Genomic DNA, 22,116 nt, shown 5'->3' on the forward strand with positions numbered 1-22,116 from the left:
CATTCTTGCAGTTGTAATCAGGAAATCCCACCTAGAGTGAATTTCCCAGTGGGTAATCAGTTTCATCACTCCTCAGATGGGAACAATCAACCTATAAATACGAATGGTATTGTGAGAATGCATTCTCCTAATGGCCAAATGCCTGGAAATTCACCTGGTTTTCCAAATTTTGTAAATCAAGGAAATTTTAGCTCTCCAAGACCTCCTTTCGTAAATTCTACTCCTTTTAATTCAAACGGACAAGTTCGTTTTCCTCACCCAAACTAAATTCTCCCTGTGTGGAGGGTGCTCATCACAGGGAAGTCAGTACAAGTTTTGGTAATAACGCAAATGCACTCACTAATGGTTGTCATACTTTGTATGTTACTATTGAAACTTTTAAATGTTGTACAATGGGACAGTGATGAAAGTTCATCCGAGGATGAAGGGGATAGTAATAGAAATTGTAAACAAATTGTTTCGTCACAGGCTACTGCAAAAATAAAGGTAAAAATATTTAATGAAGAATTTTACGCTTTACGTGACTCTGGAGCATCTGCTAGCCTGCTCAGCTTAAAATCGTGGAAATCTATTTCTGCCATTGTTTCAAATGCTCAACTAAAACCTCTTCCCGTATTGTACTTGTTGATTATTCTGGTAAAAGAATGAAATCAGTAAAATGTGAAATTATCCTCTGTTTAGAAATAGGGCCTTTGATGTATGACGTAAGGTTTCTGGTTGTAAATGATTTAAATTGTTCTTGTTTGTTAGGCCGAGATTTTCTTACTTTAGCAAACGTAAAGATAGATTTTGCTGAGAAAATAGTTTTGTTAGGCCACGGCCAGAATGTCGTTAGGGTACCTATGAAAAACGGAATTGAATTGAAAAATGGTAATTCGCTTTCTTCTAGGAATAGCAACCACGTTGAAATTTTGACAAGGCAAAAGGGAGAAGGTCATGAGTTTGAGTCAGTAAACAATGTAAAAGTCATTAATTTTGATTATTCAGAAATTTCTTGCGAAAGTGAGTCTGAAGATGTTAGCCACCCTTTAGAAAGTAAATGTCCCGTAATAAAGAATTTGCTTAAGCGAAAACAACAATGTATGACTGAATGGTTAAATGAAATTAATGAAAAAGATAAAATATATGAATATTTACGTGAAAGATACCAAAATCCAGTTGTAAATAGTGAATTTTTAATTAAATTTCGATTTAGTACAGGAATAAAAATTTTGTATGAGTTGTATGGAAAACAGATTAGTGATATTGAAAATAAAATAAAAAATCTCATGGTATGTACGAAATCAATTTTCTAAATCAAACCAATCCAAGAACTGTAGTAGAAAATAATACTCCAGAAACTGAAAATTTTCTTTCTGTAGGTGACATTAAAGAAAAAGTAAATGAAATTGATGATCTTGATAACCAACAAAAACAACAACTTTATAATTTGTTTATTAAACATAGATGTGTGTTCAGTGATGTGCCAGGTAAATGTAATCGTTTCGAATACACTATCGAAGTTGACACTGACAAACCTATTGTTAAGAGACAATATCCCTTACCATTTAAATTTAAAGATAACATAGAAAAACAAATAAAAGTATGGCTTGAAAACGGAGTTGTAAAAGAGTGTGTGTCTATTCACGCTCATCCGTTGTTATGTGTAGCAAAAAAGAATACATCAAAACCGCGTACTGTAGTCGATTTGACTTCCTTGAATAAGCATGTAAAAGTTAAACAGTTAAAAGTAAAGAAGATTGATGACCTATTATTAAAATTTCAAGGTGTTCAATTTGTTAGTTGTCTTGATTTTGTTGGATCCTACTTGCAGGTCAGTTTGTCTGATGAATGTAGACCTTACACAGCCTTCTACTGGAACGGCATAATGTATCAATTTACACGGGTTCCTTTTGGATATTTAAATGGGTCTGTAGCTTTTAGAATTGTTTAGAAACAGTGTTAGGTTCCAGATTGTATGATCAACTGGTCTGTTATGTCGATGACGTCTCAGTACCGACAATGTCTTTTGAAAAACAAATTTGTTTGTTAGATGAAATATTTACTAAAGTACATGAAGCAGGAATGACGTTGAATCTGAAAACATGTTCATTTTATAACACAAAATTTATTTTTTTGGGTTTTAATGTAAATTCTCAAGGCATAACAAAAGATCTATCGTACGTACAATGTATAAAGGATCTTCCTCGCCCTAGAAATTTGAAAGAATTACAACGAGTACTTGGTTTGTTTCAATGGTGTTCTAAATTTGTTAGTAACTTTGCACATAAAGCTAAACCTTTGCTCTTTTGAGAAAGAAAAAAATGGATATGGGATGATGAGTGTGAAATTAGTTTTCAACAATTGAAACATGATTTAGCTCAAAAAGTATTGTTAGCTCATCCACGTTTAGATCGTGATTTTTGTATCATTACAGATTGTAGTTCAGTGACTTTAGGGAATATTTAGTTTCACGAAATTAATGGCGAACGCCATATTCTTGGGTTTCATAGTAGAACTTTAAAACAAGCTGAAAAAATTACACAACGACTGAAAAAGAGGCTTTATCGATTGTTGCTGCTTTAAGAAAATGGGGTCAATTGTTGTATAGTAGACACATAAAAATTTACACCGATCACCATTCTTTAGTATACCTCCATAACATAAGAAATTGGAATTCACGTTTAGCGAGATGGAGTATTGAAATTCAAGGATTCGAGGTAGAAATAATTTATATCAAGGCTAAAAATAATCAGGCGAGTGATGCTCTCTCACGGGTAATATTACAAACAAAAGTTGAACAACATGAAATTAATAAATTTGAGGTTTTGCCGTCGTTTTGGAAATCTTACTGTCGAAGAATTGAAAATCAAACAACAAGAACATTTAGAGTATAAAAATAATCCAGTTTCTGCCTAATCCTGATGACCCGTATGTAAAAGTGAAAAATAGAAACATTCAAAGTTTTTATAAGTAATGATGTTTTGTTAAATAAAAACTATCATTTTCCATACTCTTGGAAAATTTGTATACCTACTTCCATGGTTCCCGAAATTAAGTACTTTCATGAACAAGGTCATTTTAGTGCTGAAAAAGCAATTGCATTTAGTAAAGAAGTATGTTACTGGAAGTCATTAAGGAGAGACGTTATTGATTTCATAAGTTACTGTATGGATTGTAAATTGACAAAAGCTGAAACATCACCTCCGGGTAAACCTTTGCAGAATGTAGCAGTAAAAAACATACGAGATATGCTATCTATTGATATTTTAGGTCCGTATCCAGCTTCTCAGAATGGAAGTAAGTTTGCTTTGTCAGTGTTAGATGTTTTTAGTAGATATTATGTAATGTTTCCTATGAGAAATGCAACCGCGAGATGTGTTTTAAAATGTCCAGAACAGTATTATTTTCCAATTTTGGGTGTTTCGTTATCTCTCCTAGTAGATAATGGTAGTTGTTTTGTTTCTAGTAAATTCAAGAAAAAAATGAAAGAATATTGGATTAAAATCCATTATGTTAGTCCGTATCATCCAAAGAGTTCTGTTGTGGAGAAAATTCATTGAGAAACTAATCCTTTGTTTAAATTGTTGTGGAATGATAACCTTAACATGGGAGAAGTATATTCCCCAAATTGTTATTTTACTAAACTATTCTGTGTGTAGCAGTTTAGGAGTAAGTCCAGCAAGTCTTCATCTCAATGTAAAATCGCATTACGTATTTCGGCATTTTGGAATAATTACAAATGATAAATATGATGAAAATGAACCTCTAAATTGGGAAAATACTTATAATGGCTGATTTTCGTAGAAAACATTAGAAAAAGAAATGAAAAATATAATAAAACACAAGAAGGTAAATATGTTATAAAAGAAAACGATTTGGTTTTTTGCTTCAAAGTCATCTTAGTTCAGCTGTAAGTAAGAAAATTAGCAAGTTTTTTCATCTGTACAAGGGGCCTTTACTTTGTAAACAAAAGGTTACAGATAAGGTGTTTGAACTAATGGACCCACTTACTGGTGAATCATTAGGAACTCATTCAATAAATCGTATGAAAGTTTGGAAACCGATTTCAAAAACTAAACAACTTTGGTTAGAACTTGCCAAAAAACATGTACATGAAAAAAAATTAGAGTCCATAACTCCAAATTGTCTAAATATAGATTCGTGTGAACCAGAAACAACAATTCATGTGAATTTTAATAATGTTTTGAAAGTAGATTTATCTGTGTTTAACCGTAGCAAAAGTCGGAACGAAAACAGCGAAAAGTTACTAAAAATATTGATAGTATGTGATAAATATTTGAAATATTTAACAGATGAACTTAATTGTTCCAGTTATGCTTTGTCGTTTACATTAATCATCTTGTAAATCCTAAACTTAGTAAGTTGGGATAAAAAAAGTATATACACTTCGATACATTTATATATCGTTATGGCGTTAGTAGGCGACTGTGTCCTACTATGTGACTTCCGGACGGAAAAGGCCTTTTATTAAATAAGGAATAATATGCCAAGTGGTTTGCCAAGGCATGAGATGAGGTTCCCCCCATTTTGGGAAACTTTATATTTGTTTAAACCCCGGAGTAGACTATTTTCGTATTGTACCCCTCTATATTATTTTTAATATTAACCTCTTATTCGATCTTTTAAACCTCATCTCGGGGAGGGCAAGCATTGTAAAAGTGTAATGGTCTAACAAACCATCCACTGCTCGGTCCATTCCTGGTTAACGTCTAACCGGAATGCAATAAATGTAAAGTATTATAATTATTAGTGTTGTTATAGTTATAAGTAACATGATGCATTTAATATTTTGAAAATGTTTACTTGTCTTTTTATTGCAATTTGATTTATATTTGATATTTTCGTGTTGTATTAGTACCATGCTATTGATTCTTATGTTGATTAAATTTTATCGTGAATATCTCGAAATATATTGTTTCATTGATAAAAAAGTTTCATTCAGTTACGAATTAATAAAATATATACATGTAATTACGTAAATTTTATTCTTTCAAATGGTGTATTTAAATGATTTCGTTTTATGAATATCATAGAAAAGCATTATTCATTATGTAAAAAAAACTAATTACAATCGAGTTAGATGGTATATAAGTAATTGTGTTAAGTATCTTGTAATACGTTAATAATTATTTTAAGTGTTTGAGTTAGTGCATACTAAATAATAACACATAATGTTAAATAATACTAAATATTATTGAATAGAATTAAACAAAAGTATTAGTATATTAAATTTGTGATATCATGCTGTGTAGGAAATAATGTGAGTAAAAACTATTAGTAAATGTTAATGTGTTTACCATTATGCTCGTTTGAAAAAAAAATTGAAACTTTTTATGGTCCTCGTAAGTTCCAAAAACAGTTCTAAAATGGCCCTTGCGTTTTTAATCGTATTTCCGAGTGAACTTTAAAAACTTGTATACGTAACCCGCAGTAAAAGACTAGGGATTAACCCTTTTAAAACCAATGAATAAATGATTTTTAAGAATTGTTTAACTATCTCGTACACTAGTGCAGAAAAGTGATGAGTGTTGCAGGGTTCTGTTTATTTTTCGGTTCCTTCAAAATAAACGTTTTGCCGAGCGCCTCATTTATTATCAGTTAAAATATATATATATGTATAACTTTCTAAGTAAACCTCGTACAAAGGCAGCTCTGAGGAATTTTTCTTCGCAAACAAACAAAAGTGTATATGTATGTGTGCGTCTTCGCGACGCAGAAACTCCTTTCGCTTCTAGAAATATGGTTATAAAATTTACTCCTTCTGCATTCCTATACCACAGTGCTTCATGGTTATTTTTAACGATTACGTTATCCATTGTGTGGTGTTGGTAGTGGGAGCACCTTGGTGAAGAGGGACTGGCAACAGTGGACTCATTCGAAGAGGAACATCGGTGAAGGAAGTTGGTAAAAATATCGTAAATATGTTGATAAAAGAAGTTCTTTAAAAAATTATTTATAACGAACAATGAATTCAAAGTGAAATTCATCCAATACCATGAATGTCATTAATAGTGCAAAATTTATTACCTAAAATCAGGATGGAAATGGACTACGGGACAAATAAATAAAACAAAGGGTTTTTCCCTCTCAGAAAATGTTTACTTAATCGCGAATCGCGGCAACTGAAAACAGGGCCTACGGCAAAGATAAAATCGTACGATTAGAACATTAATAATTACACAAAAGTTAACAATGTTCAGTTGAATTAGATATATAAATTTCCAGTTATGCATGAAACCTTGCGTTTTCTTTGATCACCTGTATGTATGAGAACGAAGCGTTTTAAGTAAACTAGTAACTATATGTTTTGTTCAGAAGTGTATTTAAATACTTAGTGTTAACGTTGTAAATACAGCTTAATATAGTGCCCTTACATTGAGTTACACGAGCACGTTTCAATCTCCGAATTCTGGGAAAGTGGGTTGAAAGTGATGGTTGTGACAGGTTAACTTTGTGGGTGCCGCTAGGTGTATCTGTGCGCGGGTTCGGTATGCAATAAAGACGGTGCTATTGCATGGTGGATCCAGGCGGGGTGTAGCTGGGGGCCCGCAAGGTGAACAATAGTGCAAGGCAATTAAGACGGCTATTAAAGCACTGTATTATCACTCGCCCACCCACTTATATTTTAACAATAGAGTAGCGGAATGTATCAGTGTGTTATAAACGATATACCGCCACAATCACAGCATATTATTACTGTTGGCCACAGAGGATTCTTTAAAATATATATTCTGAACGGTATTATGTTACTTTATTAACAGTTTATTATATTTAAAGACTAGGCATAAGTGTATATTTATTTACAATATGTTCTATCATTTAAATATGTGTGAACAAATTATATAGTAATAATTTAAATTTATATGTTAAGTGGATTTGCTCAACTTGCCTCTATTACTCATATTATAAACACATTAATTTATAACATTAATTTATAAATGTTATAAACCAATTACGTTGTGTAAATGCTAGGAGATACATGTCTCACCAACTTATCAACATTTACGCATACATATTTATGTTCACAAAATTAGCAAGATACTTACTTATCTTTATATTTTAGCATGTAACATTGCCATACACGACCTTTCATTCTACCTATTTCTCGAAATTCCATACGTTAATTCACATGTAAAAGTCCGAGTACCTCTTCAGAAATTCGAGTAAGAGAGAGGAGATAGACCGACGTCTATAATTAATGGTGGTTCAAGCTTTATTAATAGTACTTCATCTCTCTTTCTACATAATTCTAAATTACTTTAAAAAATGGTTCTTTTTCATCATTTGTAAATTAATACTTTGCTAATTTTTGCTGTTCTTTAGCATTGGGGGCCAGCTTTTACACCTACTTTTTTGCGATATTCTACTCCAGTGCGGTTGTTTTATAGTTTCGATGTTAAATTATGTTACAAGCATTAAATATAAACATCTTTGCAGAGCGGGCGTTAGCGAATGAAGGCGGGTTAAAGCCCCGCATGGCACGTTGTTTTCTATCTTTGTTACCAACAATTCACGTTCTTTTCTCACATAAATCACTTCCACTTACCTTTCCGTTTTGTATAAATCCCCTACTGCCCCAAAAAAATGTGCTCGATTTTTTTTCTTTTTTTACTAGTTGAGCATCACTATCAACTCATTTCTTCCGTAAATCATCCTATTTTTTGCTAGCTTTGGCCCCCAATACTAAATAATTACCTTACTTTTTAGTGCAAATGGAAATGGAACTTAAAAAAATCATATTATTAGTTATATAAAGTACCGTCAAATAATTTTAAATTTTTTAACCTCCAAATTCTTTAAAACCTAGAATTAAATCATAATATATTAAAATAAAGTAATTAGTCATACCGTATGGTTCTTATAATTTGGAAGATAAAGTAAAGAAATGGAAATAAATTCCTTCCCGGGTATTTATGGGTCAGGGAAAAAAACGCGGGAATATTCCCATTTCTTAAAGCCCTTCCCACCGGGAATATTCCACTAGTAACAACTGTAATCGAAATAAAGTATCAAAATTCAATGTGGCAAATCATAACACGGAACTAGAAAGATGTTCGGGAATGAAGGAATCCATATAATTAAGAAGTTACGTCCCTAATATATTGTGTTACTTTGGAACACAAATATACAAGCAAAGAAAGCATTTCAGGATGTTACTAGTGATGGGCAGTGGGAATATTCCCGGTGGGAAGGAATTTAAAAACGGGAATATTCCCGGGTTTTTTCCCTGACCTATAAATTCCCGGGAAGGAATTTATTTCCAACTGTTTACTTTATCTTCCAAATTATAAGACCATATGACTAATTACTTTATTTTAGTATATTATGACTTACTTCTAGATTTTAAAGGATTTGGAGGATAAAAATTTAAAATTCTTTGACTGTACTTTATATAACTAATAATATGATTTTTAAAGTTCCATTTGAATTTGCACTAAAAAGTAGGCTAATTGTTTATATTGGGGGCCCAAAACTTGCAAAAAGTAGGATGATTTACGGAAGAAATGAGTTGATAGTGATGTTCAAGTAGTCATGAAAGTATCGAACACAATTTTTTAGGGCAGTAGGGGATTTGTACAAACCGTAAAGATAAGTGGAAGTGATTTATGTGAGAAAAGAAAGTAAATTGTTGGTAACGAAGATATAAAACAACGTGCCATGCCGGGCTCTAACCCGCCTTCACTCGCTAACGCACGTTCTGTAGTGCTGTCTGAATTTAATATTGGTAACGTAATTTAACGTATGAAACCATAAAACAACCGCATTGGAATAGAATATCGCAAAAAAGTAGGTGCAAAAGCTGGCCCCCAATGCTAAGCAACAGCCAAAATTAGCAAAGTACTAATTTACAAATGATGAAAAGGAACCATATTTTAAAGTAATTAAGAATTAAGTAAACTTATGTAGAAATAGAGATGAAGTACTATTAATAAACCCTGAACCACCGTTAGTAATAGACGTCGGCCTGTCTCCTCCCTTTGACTCGAATTTCTGAAGAGGTACTCGGACTTCTCTTACGTGTGAATTAACGCACGAAATTTCGAGAAATGGGCAGGAGGAAAGGTCGTGTGTGGCAATATAACATGCAAAATTATAAAGATAAGAAAGTATCTTGCAAATATTATGAACATACATATTTATGCGCAAATGTTGACAAAATTGTTTCTAACATTTAAAAATTTAATATGTTTATAATATCAATAGTAGAGTCAAGTTTAGAAAAGCCACTTACATGTAAATTTATTTTTGAAATATATTTACTTTCATAGGACTTTCTATAGTAAATAAATATCCATTTATGCGTACTCTCTAAATATCATAGAATATTAATAAAATAGCATAAGATCGTTCAGAATATACATTTTAAAGACTCCTCTGGGGACAACAGTAATAACATACTGTGATATAAAAACGAATTTATCTTTGAAATCATAATATAATAATAGAATGCAATTTTCATTGTGATTGTACATAAATTCCCGGAAAATTCCCATTTTGGGGAATATTCCCGAAAAATATCTTCCCTGGAATTTACCAATCACTATCTCTGACACTAATTTCTGAAGAGGTACTCGGACTTCTCTTACATGTGAATTAACGTATTACATGTGAATTTCGAGAAATAGGTAGAGTGAAATGTCGTGTATGCCAGTGTAACGTGCTAAAAATATAAAGATAAGTAAGTATATTGCAAATTTTGGGAACATAAATATGTATGGCAAATGTTGATAAATTGGTGAGACATGTATCTTCTGGCATTTACCCAATCTAATTTGTTTATAACATTTATAAATTTAATGTGTTTATAATATCAGTAGTAGAGTCAATTTTAGGAAATCCACTTACATATAAATTTAAACTGATTAGAGGTTTAAAAGTATTAGGACTTACTATATAAATTTTTCACACACATTTAATTGATAGACCATATTGTAAATATATATATATTTATGCGAACTCTCTAAATATAATAAAGTGTTAATAAAGTAACATAGTACCGTTCAGAATATACATTTTAAAGAATCCTCTGGGGACAACAGTAATAATATGCTGTGATATAAAAATTAATTCCACTTTGAAATCATAATATAGTAATAGAATGCAATTTTCTTTCTGATTGTACATAAATTCCCGGATAAATTCCCATTTTGGGAATTTTCCCGGGAATATTCCCGAAAAATATCTTCCCGGGAATTTACCCATCACTAGATGTTACCTATAAAATAATTAGGAACATACAAGAACGCATTCAAAACGTAATTCATATAAGTTATCCTAAGTACAGAATTTTGCGTATCCTCGTTTACTCACATTCTGCGTAGTGCCGTAATCTACATAGCAATCTTATTTTTACCTGCCGTCTAGCACATGCTGGTTGGCGTTCTTTTTACAATAATTTATATATCATGTACGTTCACTAAGCCCCTAAAGTGATCCTATATTGAGAAACGGAGGTCCATACCCTAGAAATGATTCCTGGCAATGTAAAATGTCGACTTCCTTGAAAGAAATGAGTGCAGCTATGAAGTGGATTGATGATGTATGGACCTCTACAATTAATGAACATTCATTGTTGGTGAAAATATTCTTTATCTTGTATTTTGCTTATGTCTTTTGAAGCCCACCGGAAAAATTAGACTAGACCCATTTGAGCTAAATCCTAAGTAAAAACACAAACGTCCATAACTTTTGTTCCAATATAGTACATTCCACGTTTAGATTTGGAAAATTTTCGGATAAATACCATTCTCACGATTTGTTATTTTACTTAAGTCTCTATATAAATAAACAATATCGTCGAGCACCCATATTTTAAATATGTGCAACAATTTGTGAAACAAATATGTGAAAAATGTGTAATCAATAATAAAGAAATAATTATTTTATCAAGATATGAACTACATAAAATTTGTATGAGTGGTATCGATCTTATTATTACTTTTATTTGGTATACAGCTAGTCTATGTGTGCCATGCCATTTCCAAATTGTAGGTTACTAATTTACGTTCGAGGTATCTCCTATACCTAAATATTTCTCGTAAAGTATAGCTTTTAACCAACAAAGTTTTCAATTGCATGTAACCGTATTATCAATCTGAACCAATTAGTATATGCAAAATTGAACATTACCTTTCTGGCCGAACTGAATTTAAACTTTTTGTTGTTAATTCTTGGGAGTCATTAGAGTACGACGCGCAAGTCTCCTGAACCACTATTTTCCTTAGCGTTTCTATATTACTTTCAAATGCAGGATCTTCTTCTACTGCTAATTCTGATTTCACCCTATCAACGTTTAGTTTCACATCCAAAGAACACATAGCTGTATCCTTGTCCATTGTTTCCTCTCCTTCTGTTGTAGATAATATTAACTCTTTGTTGTCAGTCATCAGTTCGTACGTCCACCCTTTCCCTTCGAGTGGATCTTCCTGAGGTAGGTCATAAGCAATTTCTTCTTTGCACATCAATTCCACCTTAAAAGACGCCTCCCCAGCCATTGTGAATTGAAATATAATAAGAATTTAATACTCACTGTTGCCAACTCGCCAGTATGAATTGTCGCTAGTTTAGTACTCTAAAGTCGCTAAACGCCTCCGGCCAAGTCGCTAAAAAAGTCGCTATATAATTTTACAAAGGAATTAAAATAATTTAAATATTTTTCATTTACAATGGAAAACTCGACTATTTTTTTCTTTTAAAAAAATGATCACTTGACAAAACCACTGCACTATGCCTTCGAAGAATACAAAATTAATAAATACAGCATTAAAAGTTTGCAAATACTTAAAATTTTGAACCACTTTTCCCCATTCCCTCTTAAGAGTGTGAATAGTTTTTTGGGTGGGAGATTGGGGAATGCATGAATGTCCCCTATACAGAGCTCTATATTTTTCCCCATATTAATATGTACGACAATAAGAAGTTGAAACTAAATTGTTATAACTGCTTGTATCCCGTGAAAATCTTACGGAGTATATTTCAGCAAAATATTTCCTCGAAAAACTGAAGTTGGCAGACAAAACGTGGAGATTGCAACATTTTTAGTGTTTGTCTCAACCTCTAATATGAAAGCAGGATGCAAAAATAACAACAATGGGAATAGAACAACAGCATATTATTGAAACTTCATAACTGCACTGAAGCTTACGAGTTCCCGAGCCACTCCACTCACCCAATGAAACGCTGGCCGTGTCATTTGGCACACATGATACACGAGGTTGTACTCCACCCAAGGAATTTATTAAGTTGCGCAGAAAAGAAGTGCAATAGCCCAAGCGATTCATATGATCGAATAATTCCCACTCAATTCATATGATTGAATAACTCATTGCGCAAAAGAGATGCGCGGAAACCTAACGGATTCAATGAGCGAATCATTCCCAACCAATTCACTTGCGCAAAAGGAATGCGCGGACAACCAATTCATATGAACGAATTAAATGTTCGAATCATTTTAGTGAATCAAAGTAAATGAATCGATTCTCCGAAATGAATCGTTTTGCGCATCACTAGTGTTAACGAAATGATTTACAAAAACGTTCACAACAGCGTTGCCAGACTCACAGCTCGGAATTATTCCAAAACCTGATCGAAATTATGCTAGATTCGGTCAAATTATGCTAGATTCTCATAATTACTAATTCAGGAGTTTAAAAAAAAAACGAAGTTGAGATACGATAACGTAACTTAAAATACGTAGAGCGCAAGAATGCGTGGATAGAACTCAATACTTCACACAACAAAGCTTTAACTCAATAAACTAATGCAGTCGTTGCCAGACTCAATGGCGTATATATCGTATAAATGAATGCAAAATGTTTGTTCACATATTTTGAAAGAAAATTACCTCGCAGCATAAGCGGAGTTGAGAATTGTCTGCTGGAGTGCAGATTTTTGGTCGGTCTCGGACCTTTCATTTCAGGAATAAAGATGGTCATAAAGTCAGAAATAAAGATGGTGAAGTTGTCAAAAAGTTGGGGGGAGAATGGCTCCCATAGCTTTGCTCATGTCTCGCAGTTAAAGGATTAGAAAACCCTGGGTGGAGCCAAAAAAACAAAAAAGAAAAAGAAAAGAAAAAGCCCAATGCCGTTTCTAGCTTCGGAAAATAATACTGCCTGTATGGTTTACCGATTGTATCAATCAATGGGAGAGTGTACATTTCTGCCGTTCTTTTTCTTTCCACGACCAACTTCTTTCACATCTCCAGGTTTTACGGCTTTTTGATAAACTTGCTGAAATTATGCTAGATTTGGACAGGATGCTAAAAGCAAGATGCTAGATGCTAAAGATGTGCAAATTATGCTAGATCTAGTATCATTATGCTAGATCTGGCAACGCTGGTTCACAAAAGCAACTTTATATTTCCAATCTTCTTCTTCTGCAGTTGCTTATTTTCTTCTTCACGACGCTCTCCCGGCAATTAATTGTTTGTTTGTAGTAAGCATCACAAAAGTTGTGCATAATATCATTACCACTGTATTGAACAAGAATATCGGCAATTTAGAAAGGTAATTAAACGTGTAAAATGTAAAGATTTGAATAGTTCAAAAATTATAAAAAAGTAACAAGATGAGTACAAAGTCATAAAACAGATAGAAAGTAGTAAGTATGATAAAGTAAAAATACGTGAAGAAAGTAATGTCGCAATCGGGAAATAGTCAAATTTGGAGAGAAGTATGGTACAATAGGAAAAGGTTAAAATAAGGAGAGAAGATCGAACAGTTAAAGGGGCCAGAAGGCCAAATTGGACAGGGCAAAAGGTAGAGAAAAGTGAGGAGTGTAAAATGAATGGGAAAAAAGTGTAGAAAAAGGAAAGGATTGTATGAACGTGTAAAGGGAAAAAAGAGTGTAAGTGTAGTAAATATGTATAGGAAACCCCACACAACTCTCGTCATCACAGGGCACACAAAACACGATGCACTCGGCATACGGCCAATCTACTCGATATTTGAAGGATACTCTCCCGGCAATTATAGACGGTACTTCCAATCAAATATACGATTAGGTTTATAATGATACAGAATAATTGCTTTCTGAAAAAAAAAATACTTCTTCGTCTTCACAAGTATAAAGCCACTGGAGTATACTTGTTGAAGCCACTGACCTTCTATATTATTATTATTATTATTATTGTTAATAATAATAATAATAATAATAATAATGATATTCGTAACAACGAACAAAAAGTGGTTAGTGTGTTTGTACTTTTGTTTTGACATCAGTATTATTTTCCACCGCAAGTTAAATTCCTCCAGTTATTTTTTTATTGTATTCGTAAAATGTTAACTTTTACTAATGTTAGCTCGTTCAAGAGTAGTGATGGGCAGTGGGAATATTTCCGGTGGGAAGGAAAATAAAAAAAACGTGAATATTCCCGGGTTTTTCTCTCGCATATTAATTTCTGGGAAGGAATTTATTTCCATTTCTTTATTTTATCTTCCAAATTATAAGAAAAGTATGACAAATTACTATATTTTCATTTATTCTGATATACATCTAGGTTTTAAATAATTTGGAGTTTAAAAAATTCAAATTCGTTGACTGTAATTTATATAATTAGTCATATGATTTTTACAGTTCTATTTCCATTTGCAATAAAAAGAAGCAAAGAACTAATTTACAAGTGGTGAAAACGAACCAGTTCGTAAAGTAATGTAAACAATATGTAGAAATAGAGATAAGGTACTATTCATACACACAGAATCACCGTTAGTGAATTTAGGACAAAATAGCAGGGGACATAATGGCAGGAAATAAAGGCAGGAGGACAAAATGGCAGCGGACGGAATGGCAGAGAACGAAATGGCAGCGGACGAAATGGTAGAAAGACAAAATGGCATGAAGTTAGTTTGGCAAAAATTATAACTCCTAGGGCTCGTATTTTTAGGTCTCACCTATTGTGTTTGTTAGTAGGTAACGGTTCTTGATTTAGTCATTTTTGCCTCGAACGCCCAAAGCATATAAATATAGCCAAATTGCACCAAGAGAGTAAAAGACGGTAAATATCAGTTATCCAAACTTAATTTAACAAATCGTAACTTAGTTTAAATTTATTTTTTTGTAACCATCTTCCAATTGATATCTTGGTCTTATAACAATTCTAACTACAAGAAAATATAGATTGAAAGCAAACATATCATAGTATAGACCTATAAAATTCCTTTACAGTTACAGGAATGACAAAGTTTTTTTCTAATTTTCTATAACATATCCTTTAAATTATAAAAACAGCTAGTAGGTGTAAGAATGACTAATTACGTACCGGTACATCTTTCTTAACCCTTTGGAGATCTTGGCTTTTTGGGCTATTTTTGAGACTTTCAGTCAAGCAGCTACTGCATCGTCACTATTTATCCTAGGATCATGGTTCATACCTCATTCTCTTCAGAATAGAGCTGGCTTTCAAATGGTACCACATGCATGCTCATACCATATACCAGAAGCGGGAAAAAATGTCAAAGTGAAAATTTCGGAGGGAAAAAATTTTTTCTCGAACTTTGGCCCCCCCTGGACCCCCCTGTGTGATCGTAGCCATCTTAAAAAAATCTGATAACTAGTACTTGGTATACTGAATGTGTGTGCCAAATTTCAAGTTTCTATCTTGAATAGTAAGGGCGGGAGAATTTTTATCAAAAATTCCCACAATACCCCAAAACACCATAAAACACTATGATCTCAGGGAAAAAAATTCCTGAGACATCCCTAATTACCCTAGGACTATAATCCGCCAATCATTCTCTACAGAATAGAACTGTCTTTCAGGTGGTACCATTCACATGTCTCCATCATGTATCTAAGGCGGAATATTCCTGAAAAAAGGGATTTTTTGGGCAAAATTTCCCTTTTTCAACTTTTGCCCCTCTGGACCCCCCTGTTTTTACGCAGAAATCGAAAAAAAAACTACTCGGTGGACTGAATGTTTGTGCAAAATTTCAATCTTCTACGTGAAAAAATAGGCGCGCCAGAAAAAATTTCCCTACCATGCCCCACTTTTACCCTATACAGAAGTATATTTGAATACAAATTCAATGAGACGGCCCTAATTACCCTAGAATAATAATTCGAACGTCGTTCTCTTCACAATGGAACGGGCTTTCAGACGGTATAACTCACGTGGTCCTATCGTGTATGTGAGGCGGGAAGATGACGACAAACTGGAATTTTGGGGTAAAAATATCCCTTTTTTAACCTTTTGCCCCTCTGGTTCCCCCCCCCCTGTTTCAACACTGACATCGGAACAAAAAATCTGGTACATACCACTCGGTGTACTGAATGTTTGTGCAAAATTTCAATCTTCTACGTTCAAAAATAAGAACGCCAAAAAATATATATATATACCGACAATGCCCCATTTTTCCCTATATAGAAGTATATTTTCAAAAAATCTCTGAGACATCCCTAATTACCCTAGAATAATAATTCGACCGTCATTCTCTTCAGAATGGAACGGCCTTTCAGACGGTATGACTCACGTGGTCCTATCATGTATGTGAGGCGAGAAAATGACGAGAAACGGGATTTTGGGGGTAAAAATATCCCTTTTTTTAACCCTTTTGCCCGTCTGGTTCCCCCCATGTTTTAACACTGACATCGGAACAAAAAATCTGGTAAATACTACTCGGTGGACTGAACGTTTGTGCAAAATTTCAATCTTCTACGTGAAAAAATAAGCCCGCCAAAAAATAATGAACATAGGCTTAAAAAGGGAAAAAATACATTTTAAGATTATGACGTCATCACCTCCCATGTCTAGACGCAGGACGGTCTGAAACCATACGTAATGTCTTCTACAATGTCTCTGGACTTGAAAATCAAAAAAACCCGGACGAAAAAGCTCAAATAGAAGAGAAATAACGCAATGTACCATGAAAAATGCGTATGGTACAAAATGTACCATAAGATCCCCAAAGGGTTAATTTTCAATAATAAAGATATCGTAGAACAGATTATAAGGAACACTCTGCAGTCGTCAGAATAACCAATTACTTACATCATCATTAATTTTATATAGCAAGACTAGTCTTTGGCTAGCTGGGAGCTCTTCCACCAGACCTCCAGGTCTGCTAGGCCTACGGCTTCGCATTTCTTATCTATAGGCCTTTTCATCAACAATGAATCTCTTGAACTTGCTCTTCGTATTTTCTGAATCTGGCCATCCGGGGACTTCACCCCGAAACATTTTCTTTGCTCGGTCTACGGCCTCGCATCTCTTACACCCATTATTCTATCGTTTCTTTTCGTATTTCAACTGTCTAAAATAAAAAAAATATTTTCTATCCCAAGAAAACGTCCGTTTAAACAACATGGGAATCTCTTCATCTCCCTTTAGAACCCTAAAAAATTAAAAATATTTACTTTTGGCAATTTTCCTGTGGGATTGTTCCGGAAAGCTACAATTGTAGCCCTACAAGAACTGCTCAATAATTTGGGTGTATAAAAGGTGTTTCATATAAATAACTTGGGAAAGATTTTTCCGATTCTTATAAAACCACTCTAAAGTTGGATTTTTTTATTTTTACTCACTCACTTAGGTAGTGCCAATCAAAACGTACAAACATACCGAATTTCAAGTTTATATTCCAATTCTAAGTACCTAAAACATGAGATTATATGTCCAAAAAAGGTCAATTTAAATAACACGGGGAAATTCTTCATTCCCTTTTCAGAACCCCTAAAAATTAAAAATATTCACTTTTGGCGATTTTCCTCTGGGTTAGTTCCGGAAACCTACAATCATACCAAATTTAATTATTTAGCCCTACAGTAAGTGCTCAATAATTTATGTCAGCTCATGTAGTTTTAAATATAGTTAGGATAGGATATATCGTAATATAGACTATAAACACATTTTGCAGTCGTAAGAATGACAAGCTACTTACAGTGGCGTCAACATCCTCTAACACATATCCTAGAATACACTGTAAAAACAAGTGCTGTTGATTTTTTGTGACATTTGCGGTTTTCGGTTTTTGAGAAAACCAATTTTCTGTAAACCGAAACCGCAAAAGCGGTTTTCAAAACCGAAACCGCAAATGCGGTTTTGCAAATCGTAACCGCAAATGTGGGTTTCAAAACCGAAACAACAAAAGCGGTTTCCAAAACCGAAAACGCAAAAACGATTTCGACAGCACTAGTAAAAACCATTCACACATAGGTTCCTCAATCTATGCTGCAGATCAACATAAACCTTTTTAGTTTTCTTGACGGATATTGTCCTCATTCGCACTAGGAAATGGTAGAATGAACGGTGAAATTTTCTTTCTGGAGGCTTTGTATGAGTTTCCACACCGTTGGAGTAGTAATTGCGACATCTGACCGCACTCTTAATAATCCAATTTTGGGGCCAAATGGACCATAGTGAATGAATCAGAGATGCTTTGGCCCGGGATTGCGTCACCTATTGAAATTTTCCTTATGCTTATTCAGGGGCCATGCACGCTGGTACGAATGAGTCAGAGCGTACGAGTCAGAGGTACCTTGCCCCTGCTATGACGTCATTGAATTTGGAGTTTTGGATCAGAGGTCATGATGATTCTTTAAAATTACCAAAAATATGGTCTTGACGATTCATTACGTTATGAAATAGTACAGGTTTACGAAAGCTTTTTTTTTTCGTTCCCTTTTATGGCATAAAATTTGGAGATTGTTATATCTTTAATGAGATGGACTAACACGGGTGCAAATGAAATCTTTAGTTTTACGTCCCACGCTTATAGCCGTTTAGGCTAAAGGAGACGGTGACGATGAGAAATGAATGAAAGTGTGGGAGAAAATTGGAGTATCCCGAGCATAATGTTGTCCACCACAAAACTATTTTCGCGGAGTTTGAACCAGGGAGCACATACAGCAGAGGTGAACGCCGTACCATTGAGACACCGCACCTCTACTGGTATGAATGAATTAGAGGTAGTTGGTTCGAGCTAATATGTTCGTTTGACATCACTGATCTGGGATTTTTAGCTTGGAGCTTATGATGGCTTGTTTCGTTCCCTTTTATGGGTATAAAATTACCAAAACAAGGTTTGATCTCTTTCTTGATGATCTATTACATTATGAATTAGTAGACCCCAGTAATAGTATAAATTAATATTAGTATTAATATGAAACTCGAAAACTTTGGAGTTCCTTTGTGGCTAACCGGTTAGCGTATGCGCCTCTAACGTGGGGGACCAGAGTTTGCTTTCCGGAAGGAGCTCATGCGGTTCGGATTTCACGTTAATTAGTAGGTTCTATTTTCGCTGCTGCATTTTGGGAGGAATATTTGATTTTTGGTTGTTATCCCTTTGACGAGATGGACTAACAGTGGTGCAAGTGAAATCTTTAGTTTTACGTCCCACGATTATGCCGATTAGGCTAAAGGAGACGGTGACGATGAAAAATGAATGAAAGTATGGGAGAAAATTGGAGTATTCCGATCATAATGTTGCCCACCACAAAACTACTTTCGCGGGGTTTGAACGCTCTACCACTGAGCCACCACGTCCCTTATTGGTGCGAATGAAGTAGAGGTATTTGGTTTGAGCTAATGTGTTTGTTTGACGTCGGTGTGACCCTATTTCACTCTTGATTATACAATTTGGGGACCCACATGGACCATAGCGAAGAGTTAGAGATGCTTTGGTTCGGGATTGCATTACCTATTGAAATTTTGCTTATGCTTACTCGAGGGGCAGGGAATGCATAGGTTTACTCAGGACTAGAGATGCAAAAGAGCCGGCTTTTTTGAATCGATGTTTTTTTTTCACATAAAAAGCCGGCTTTTTTGGGGAAAAAACGAGAATTTTGGAAATTTTGGCTTTTTTCATTTTAATGATTTTTCTATCTAAATAGCTTTCTTATAGTATATTTTATAGTTAGATAAGAATTCCATGACCTGAATGCCATATTTAGCTCTGTAATTCACCATCAAGATGGATGGAGCACATATTTTACGAATTAAAGCTAACATGAAGAATGTAGTATTTGAGGGCAATTTTAGAGGCTATTTAACTTTATTTCAACTTTTGAATTATCGACATTTTTTTTTTCCTTCTCTAGATCATTTTAGTTTGTCATTCGTGTTTCATTTCTAAGAGCTTAATACTCCAGCTTCTAGCATAAAATTTAAACTTACGTTTTCCTATATATCCGTCAAATATAGGTTTTTCGATATGTCCGTCAAACCGTACTTCTACATTTAGAAAAGTATTTTGGGAGGGGTTTCTCTGATTGTTTCGTTTTCTAAAAAGTCCTAAATTTATTTGGGAGGTGCTTCAAGTTTATGAGTACAGGCATAACTAATATTTCGTTTCGTTTATATGTTTAGCAATAATCTTCCGGATACAACCTTGAAGATCATTTTATACTGAGAATCAGTGGCGAATTTAAAAAAGTGTTTTGGGAGGGGTTTTCTTACTACTAATGTTTAGTTTTTCTAAACATTCGTAATTTTTATTTGACGGGAGCTTAAAGTTTATGAGTAACGGCATAATTAATAGATATTTCGTTCGCTTTAGACATTCCACAACTTTGGGGAACAGGCTTCAGTCCGAAAGACCGATCCTCTAACCTTCGCAAAACCGTCACTGCTGGTAATTAGTAATAATAACGATTTAAAAACAATAAGAAAGGAAGTCGGCCAACTCCTACACTCCTAGTCGGCCAATACACGCACTATTTCTACATTCACAGATGGAATGAAGGAAGGCTTTGTCAGAATGGTCGAATGCTGGGTTGAATCCCGGACTTCCCGATAGAAGCGAAAAAGCCAACCACTCAGTCATGTTGTTGTGCAGTTGTATTTAGCTTAACTTAAATATATTCCGTAGTCCTTTTTTGGGGGGGGGGGAGTTCCGTAATGATATGTTGAATCCCTCTTGTTAAAAATTCAGAAAACTTGAGGACTGGATAAACCGTGATGGTGGTCAAGGGCGCCCATGTTGTGGTTTCCAAGGAGGGGCAAGTATAAGCGACGTTTCAAAAATAGTTTCAAATTTTGCTGTAACTAATGTAAAAATTCTATTGGATTTTCAACATTCTGAAGTACATTTTCCTCTAGGGGGCGAGCGCCCCCTTAACCCCCCTGATGGGCGCCCTTGATGGTGGTTATAAAAAACTTGACTGTAGAATTTCAAGAATATACAGAACCAAAAGTTCCAGATGTGCAGCCTTTAATTGTATCATATAAATCTAAGCATTTCTCTTACGTTTTACTTTAATTTTATTTTGTTTCAAAAAGAGGGTATGGAATATTTTGAAGTAAAAATGCTACATACAAATTTGCTAGCTTTGTGTATTTTTTAAAAGAAGTTTTTACTCTTAAAAGAACAAAAATGCGAATCGTGTGAACTTCTTGGTGACGTTTCACATGTCAAACCATCTGCATTAGTCTTATTTCCTTTTCACCTTTTAATCAAGGTGTCCCATGTTCAATTCTCGGTCGAACTACAACCCTTCTTTCATGTGTAAACCAAGTACTCTTTCGGATGTCACTTTAAGCGAAAGTCTTCTCCTTGATAACCTCGGTATTACGTAAGGATGTTAAGGCTAAAAATACGAAACGAAACCAAATTATATATTTCTGCATGCCTGTTGTTTTATAAAGAAGCCAAGATTGCTTAAATATATTGATTAAAATTGGTAAATTTATCGATTACCTACGTAGCTTCCAACATTAGCTTGGATTGGACTTTCAATGATATCTACATGCTAAATTTGTAATTTAATACCTCAGTTTTAGCGTACTGATTATAATACGTTGACCTTTAAATTTTATATGCAAATTAAATTTTACAGAATTTTCCCGTTATTGTTTTACATTTAAAAGAATGACGGGATTTTCCCGATGGCTAGGGCGGGAGTTTCCCAATTTAAGAAATTTACTGACCGGACTTCTTTAAGTTTATGGAACCTCTTCCAGCATAACCCTGTTGTTGAATAATAACACCAAGGCGAAACAAACTTATTTCTGTGAATATGTAATATAAATACATAAAGCAAAATATCTAAATCAAAAAACCTGGTTTAAACCCCAAAAAAGCCTGGTTTTAAACTGCCCCCCAAAAACGGGTTTTTGGCATTTTCAGAAACAACCATGGTTCTTGCCAACTCTGCTTACTTTTGTATATAGGAGGTTAA

General features: G+C 34.1%; 1 protein-coding gene across 1 annotated transcript in view; it reads right to left on the reverse strand.

Annotated features, from left to right (window-relative positions):
• LOC145670544 (uncharacterized) overlaps window positions 1-11,520 on the reverse strand; it is a 33,959-nt gene extending 22,439 nt beyond the window's left edge. The window contains exon 1 of the mRNA XM_081739348.1: window positions 11,134-11,520. Coding sequence (XP_081595474.1) covers window positions 11,134-11,498 — 365 coding nt within the window. The 5' untranslated portion in view covers window positions 11,499-11,520. The remainder of the gene's footprint in view (window positions 1-11,133) is intronic.
• Between the last annotated feature and the right edge of the window lie 10,596 nt (window positions 11,521-22,116).

The sequence above is a fragment of the Thermobia domestica genome, chromosome 14 (genome assembly GCF_964235325.1).
Source record: "Thermobia domestica chromosome 14, izTheDome1.hap1.1, whole genome shotgun sequence".
Taxonomy (NCBI): domain Eukaryota; kingdom Metazoa; phylum Arthropoda; class Insecta; order Zygentoma; family Lepismatidae; genus Thermobia; species Thermobia domestica.